The 6,123-nt window shown below is 38.7% G+C and overlaps 1 protein-coding gene and 1 long non-coding RNA gene across 2 annotated transcripts; one reads left to right on the top strand and one right to left on the bottom strand.

The window, feature by feature from the left end:
* The first annotated feature begins 723 nt into the window (after positions 1-723).
* On the top strand, positions 724-5,909 carry ddost (dolichyl-diphosphooligosaccharide--protein glycosyltransferase subunit (non-catalytic)). The gene is made up of 11 exons (XM_061057100.1): positions 724-987; positions 1,721-1,831; positions 1,919-2,005; positions 2,090-2,193; positions 2,280-2,374; positions 2,793-2,886; positions 3,359-3,507; positions 4,415-4,562; positions 4,672-4,792; positions 4,880-4,981; positions 5,236-5,909. The coding sequence occupies exons 1-11, from the start codon at positions 753-755 to the stop codon at positions 5,388-5,390; spliced, it is 1,401 nt and encodes a 466-aa protein (XP_060913083.1). The 5' UTR covers positions 724-752; the 3' UTR covers positions 5,391-5,909.
* On the bottom strand, positions 3,779-5,387 carry LOC132989453 (uncharacterized). The gene is made up of 2 exons (XR_009675914.1): positions 5,236-5,387; positions 3,779-4,981 (listed from the first exon to the last, which is right to left on the bottom strand). It is a non-coding gene; the product is annotated as an uncharacterized LOC132989453 (long non-coding RNA).
* Positions 5,910-6,123: the final 214 nt, after the last annotated feature.

Here is a 6,123-nt window from a genome sequence, read left to right on the forward strand (position 1 = left end):
AGATAAAATAGCAAAGGTAAGAAAATATGAAAAACATACAGTATATGAACGGTATGTACATTTATAATATGTATAAAGATCAAACTAATTAAACAGGAAATAGCATTCATATCTGATGCATCATTTAGGAACACATAACTGATCCAATCATATGACTGTTGATATTGGCTGTGATGAATGATTACATTTTGTCAGGATATGGACAGTCTCATCTGTTAAATACTAAACTACAGGAAAAAGATCACTTTTTTTCAAGCTTTTTTTGTTACTAGAAAAATTAGACTTCATATCAAAGGATTTAATTTACTGCAAATTAAGTTTTGAACTTGTATTGAGAAGTCTTTCAACGGATAGAAGCTTGAAGAGGTAAGGCAATTAAAACTATCATTTATTATTAATATGACGAATTTGTACATTTTGAACATGTGTATTATTTCCCCCTCAGGTCTGTTTTGGCCGGCCTTTGTATTATTTCTTCTCGTATAGCCTTTGGTTTGACAGTTTTGTATGTATACTAATAGTTACTCTGCACTTATCTTTTAAAATAATCAGTAAACACGATACAGATTGTATTGTCAGTCAGTAGACTCGTATTCTTCTTCCCATACTTCCGTGTTTTTACGTCTTATAATAAAGAGGTCATCTCATTGGAGGAGCGGTAGTCAGCGAGACGCGTTACTTTCTCTGATTGGCTCGATTCTTGGGGTCAAAGTTAACTCTCTGCTAACGCTGACGTCGACTTCTGCACCAAAATGGCGTCGTTGACAGCAGTCATGCAGACGAACCGGTCCGGTTCTTCATCAATATCCAAAAAACGCACAGGAATGATGACCCAACAGAAGTTTAGACTTATGGACAACAAAGTTATGTTGTTCCTCTCGTTGGCGTCCATGTTGCATTGCGCTTTGGCTGACGGTAAAACGCTGGTTCTTCTGGACAACCTCAACATCAGAGACACCCATTCAATCTTCTTCCGCAGTCTGGCAGGTCAGTACGACATTTGTACTTTTCTCATCCATAACTATCGTCCGTTCTGTTACAGAGCCCTCTTGTAATGTGAAATTGACTTCTTGAAAGAAATATTGAGCCTTGAAGGTTCACCAGGTTAACACCATGCAACACAGCGAGGAGGCTAATGTTACCTTAGCTACAGTATGTTCCGCCAAACTTCATTCAAGCATTTAGCGATTTAAATATTTTTACTAAATAATTATATTGTACGTGCTTTGCAATAGAAACTTAAACTTCAATGCATAGATACAGGACCACTTTTCAATTCGGCATACCTATAGTTTACCAATGCATCGTCAGCTGTTTTACATACAGGATTTAAAAGCACGTATACTTTTTAGTAGTAGGGAAAGTACTGCATGGGTCCTAACTATATTGTTTATATTATTTAAAAATTAGCATATGGACATTTATAGATAAGAGTTTAGGGTGCACATTGAAAAGAACATTATCTTTGAAAATATAACTTTCTGTTTTACTTGCATTGTTGTCATTGGACACTTGTACATATAATAACTAACTAAGAGAAATTGCATCATTTTTCATCTGTCAATGATCACAAACAAAGTGTTTAGGAAAGGGATTAATGTTACTGTAGAGTTTCTAAATGATTGCATTACACAATCACGTTCTTCGGTTTACTTCAAAAACATTAACAACAAGTGTGTAACTGTTGCGTTGTTGCTGTCAATACTTGTCGTCTTTTCAGATCGAGGCTTTGACGTCACGTTCAAGACAGCCGATGATCCCTCCCTATCTCTGATCAAATATGGCCAGTTCGTGTATGACCACCTCATTATCTTTGCACCATCAGTTGAGGGTAAATATCACACTCTTATGTGTAGGTAACAATATTGTGGTTGTGCTTGCCTCGTGTTTGTAATCCTTTTCTTTGTGTCATCTGCAGACTTTGGAGGAAATATAAATGTGGAGACGATCACATCCTTCATTGATGGTGGAGGAAATGTCCTGGTTGCTGCCAGTTCAGATATCGGTCAGTCAATTTCAAAAGCTTTTGCTCTTCCATTATGAACACCATAATACTGTCCTGTGCTAATGCTCCTCTCCTGTTACGCAGGGGACCCGCTGAGGGAGCTGGGAAGTGAATGTGGCATCGAGTTTGACGAGGAAAAGACTGCAGTCATTGACCATCACAACTATGATCTGTCTGACCCCGGAGAGGTAAACAGAGTCTGTTCAGACACAGCCTCTTATTATAACACATCTAGACCTGTTTGTATTTACACATGATGCTTTTTGATCTCCAGCACACTCTGATTGTCGCTGATCCAGAGAACCTCCTGAAGGCTCCAACTATTGTCGGCAAACCCACCAACAGGCCTGTTTTATTCAAGGGTGTTGGGTAAGCAAGATGTCAACTGTACCCTAGTGCAGAATCTGATAGGGTGCAAAGATCTAAAATCTCTTTACTGGCCAATATTCAGTTATTGACAAATATAACATTTTAATCATTGTTTCAATACGTCTTTATTTTGACACTGTTTATATTGAAAGGTAGCAGCAAAAACATTCACTCACTGTTTATCTTATTATTTACACTTTATAAGGTTAATATCTTAAATAAAATGTACTACTACTGGATAACCTTAAACCATCCTCTGAGATTAACTTTACACAAACTCTTTTTGGTACTTTTCTAAACGAGACATAGTTTGATTTCACACCTGATTCACAATATTTCAAAGATAACTTTTTTTTACTCTGTGAATGCAAACCATGTAATATTTGACTGACATGCTATGGCTCCCCCTTCCCCCCAGCATGGTGGCTGACCCAGAAAACCCTCTGGTCCTGGACATCCTTACTGGCTCTTCTACTTCATACTCCTTTTTCCCTGACAGACCAATCTCTCAGGTAACTTTTCAGATTATTCACTATACAGTATGGTGAATATATCTGCCCTAAAATGAATTAAAGGCATCCTGTGTCCTGCTATTCTGTCATGCCCCTCAAGTTACATAAAATGGGCTTAAACCACTGGACATCTACATGGAACAACAACTATTTTATTTGTCTCATCTCTGACTAAGCTTTAAAGTGTTTCTATTAAGGAAAAATCTCAAAATTGATGTTAGTTTCCCAGCTTTAAAATAAAAAACAGATCCTTTTCGGTTCAGGTAGACCATGTTCCATTTTCAAACAACCCTGATGAGTTCATGAAAGACGAGTCTGCACAACTAGGGACATATTTCACAAGTAGTTCCAGTGTCTCAGCGGAGACTTCAAAGTCATTGATAGCCATAAAGTCTCTTGATTTCAAATGAACTACACAGGATTTAAATAATTGACTTTGATTCTCATTAATATTGATTTTCAATCTCTTCAGTACCCCCATGCTGTTGGCAAAAACACCCTGCTGATTGCCGGCCTGCAGGCCAGGAACAATGCCAGAGTGGTTTTCAGCGGCTCCATGGACTTCTTCAGCGATGCTTTCTTCAACTCTGCTGTGCAGAAGGCCAGACCTGGGTCTGAGAGGTAGTCTCCACTGTTCATCACATCTGTCTGTTAACCCTTAAGGATTATATATTCCAGTTTAGAAATGTGGTCATTATAACATTTGTCTGTGAAAAGGTGTAATTTAAAATCTCAACCATGTATCCCAGTTAGGTTTTTTTTGGTGTGAAAAGCACCCACAGGTGCCAGCGATGTCGTTTGTGTCTCTTTGGGACATTTGCTCCAATCTGTTGAAAATACACGGTCTAGTGTTTTGGCAGACTTTAATTATTAGCTGTGTTTATTTGAAGCAGAGTGTATGGCCATAGACATGCAGCTGAGAGAGACAGAGGCAGTGCAATGTATCCTTGATCATGTAGACACTGCCTGCAGAGCTCTACAAACAGAAGAACTTAGTTACTTGGGTCTGTAAAGCACACAGAGGAATGTATGCTCCCTTCGACTTATTTCACCAATAATACTAATTTGACCTTCACAGTAGATGTGGGGAAAATCTCTTAAATGCATTTGCAAGTCTTTATAGATTTTTGAGATGTTCACAGTTTAAAAGCCCATGAAAGACTGCCTTGAATCTGCGGCTAAAAAAATCTCTGGTGAGATATGTCTCAAGTTTTCATAAAGATAATTTGTAAGACTGGAACATTAAAGATAATTTGTTAAGGCAGCATGGTTAGTATACAGGACAGCTGATATATTTTGCTTTTTAGAAGTGTTTTGGTATGTAGACATTTCAGGTTTCTTACGCAATCTGCCAAAACAAACCACAACAGGAAATGCCTTCCTCTGAATGTAGTGTGTGTATTTATTCTGATCCTCCTGCTGATAAAAAAGTAAAATATTGTTAAATCTAGAATGGAACTAACAGCTTTGTCTGGTTGTCACACTCCTAAAGTTGAAAGGCTCCTCTTCTTGTTGCTGTTTCTGTCAGGTACGAGCAGACAGGGAACATGGAGCTGGCTGAGGCTCTGTCTCGCTGGGTGTTCAAGGAGGCCGGAGTCCTTAGGGTGGGAGCTGTCACCCATCATCCCGTTGGAGAGACCACTCCCCCTGCAGCATACACAATCACTGACCTCGTGGTGAGTTTTATGTTTCATTGATTTAACAACCATCAACATCTAGCCTGAATGACAGGGTGTATATTTTTCTATGTCTATATTTCAATCGGTGTGTAATTTTCCAACACAGGAGTTCAGCATCGTCATTGAGATGTTGTCTGAGGGCCGCTGGATCCCCTTTGATGGAGATGATATTCAGCTTGAGTTTGTGAGGATTGATCCCTTCGTCAGGACGTACCTCAAGAAGAATGGTATGTTGCTGCAGTCAGAGAACACCTTTAAGTAATGCTTACATCCTAAATGTACCCAACATAAATACTGTTTTTTCTTTCTCAAAGGAGGTAAATATAGCGTTCAGTTCACGCTGCCTGATGTGTACGGGGTCTTCCAGTTCAAAGTGGACTACAACCGTCTCGGATACACACATCTCTACTCCTCCACTCAGGCAAGTTAATCACAAGGATTGTCTTCTACCTGCTGTACAGAGACCTCCATGCATAGAAAGTGATACATGCAAATGTAGGAATGTGGTGTAACAAGTATCTAAAGAAATGTAAGACTACCCAAAGCCTTGTTGTATTACTCTAAAATTGTGACTTGGTAGTTCAATGCATTTTAAGTGAGTGAAACCACTACTTTGACCTCCCATGCTGTAATACGTGCCTAACTTCTACTATATATATTTTTTCATTACCACAGGTTTCAGTGCGTCCCCTGCAGCACACACAGTACGAGCGTTTCATCCCCTCAGCCTACCCCTACTATGCCAGCGTCTTCTCCATGATGGCAGGTCTCTTCGTCTTCAGCATCGTCTTCCTGCACATGAAAGAGAAGGAGAAGTCAGACTAAAGCAGGATAAAAGAGAAGGAGAAGTCAGAACAATGCAGGATAGACGTAATGAACTTGTTGTGTGAAGAGTTTAATTTGTATGTCTGGATGGATTGAACCTTCATGCAGGGATTTGGACAGCAGTCCTTGAATACAGTACATGTTCGGTTATTGGGGCTCTCAACTAATTGCATCGTGGAAGGCACAAAGGTTGATGACTATAATTCAATGCAGTGGTTTTTTGTTTTTATTTTTTTTGTACGTTGAAATCACTAAAAGGCCTGTAAATGTTCTGAAGTCAGTCAGCCCTTTGTATAAAGTTGTATTACATTTGATAAAGTATCTCCCAAGTTGGGCACCTGCCTTAAAAATGACAGTAATACATGTTCAAATTTGACATACATTTTCTGATTGAGGTAAATGTTATTGTGGTAACTACACGCACTGAAAACTAACTGTTTATTTGATGAGACTGTGATTCCTTAAAAGATTGGAGTCAACAAGACAATAAAATACTGACATTCCACACAGACAAAATTTCATTTTCTTTCTATCTCATAATCGTGCTTTTAGAATCCCAGACTAGAGCTAAGTTTGTTTCCAGGACCTATGAATTGTTTTTTTACTTAGTATACTAAAAAAAAGGCCTAAATGCCAGACAGTGTTTCTGGTTGTAGGGATGCTGCTGCTGCACTGTCATGGAAAAAGTATTGTGAACAATCAACTAAAAACTGTTATTTAATTAAGCAGCTGC

This window comes from Labrus mixtus, chromosome 15 (assembly GCF_963584025.1).
Source record: "Labrus mixtus chromosome 15, fLabMix1.1, whole genome shotgun sequence".
NCBI lineage: Eukaryota > Metazoa > Chordata > Actinopteri > Labriformes > Labridae > Labrus > Labrus mixtus.

Coding starts and splice junctions, on each gene's coding strand:
- ddost (XM_061057100.1), top strand. CDS start 753: ATGGCGTCGTTGACAGCAGTCATGCAGACGAACCGGTCCGGTTCTTCA. Junction 2,006..2,089: donor TGCTGCCAGTTCAGATATCG/GTCAGTCAATTT, acceptor CCTGTTACGCAG/GGGACCCGCTGAGGGAGCTG. Junction 4,563..4,671: donor ACACAATCACTGACCTCGTG/GTGAGTTTTATG, acceptor TTTCCAACACAG/GAGTTCAGCATCGTCATTGA.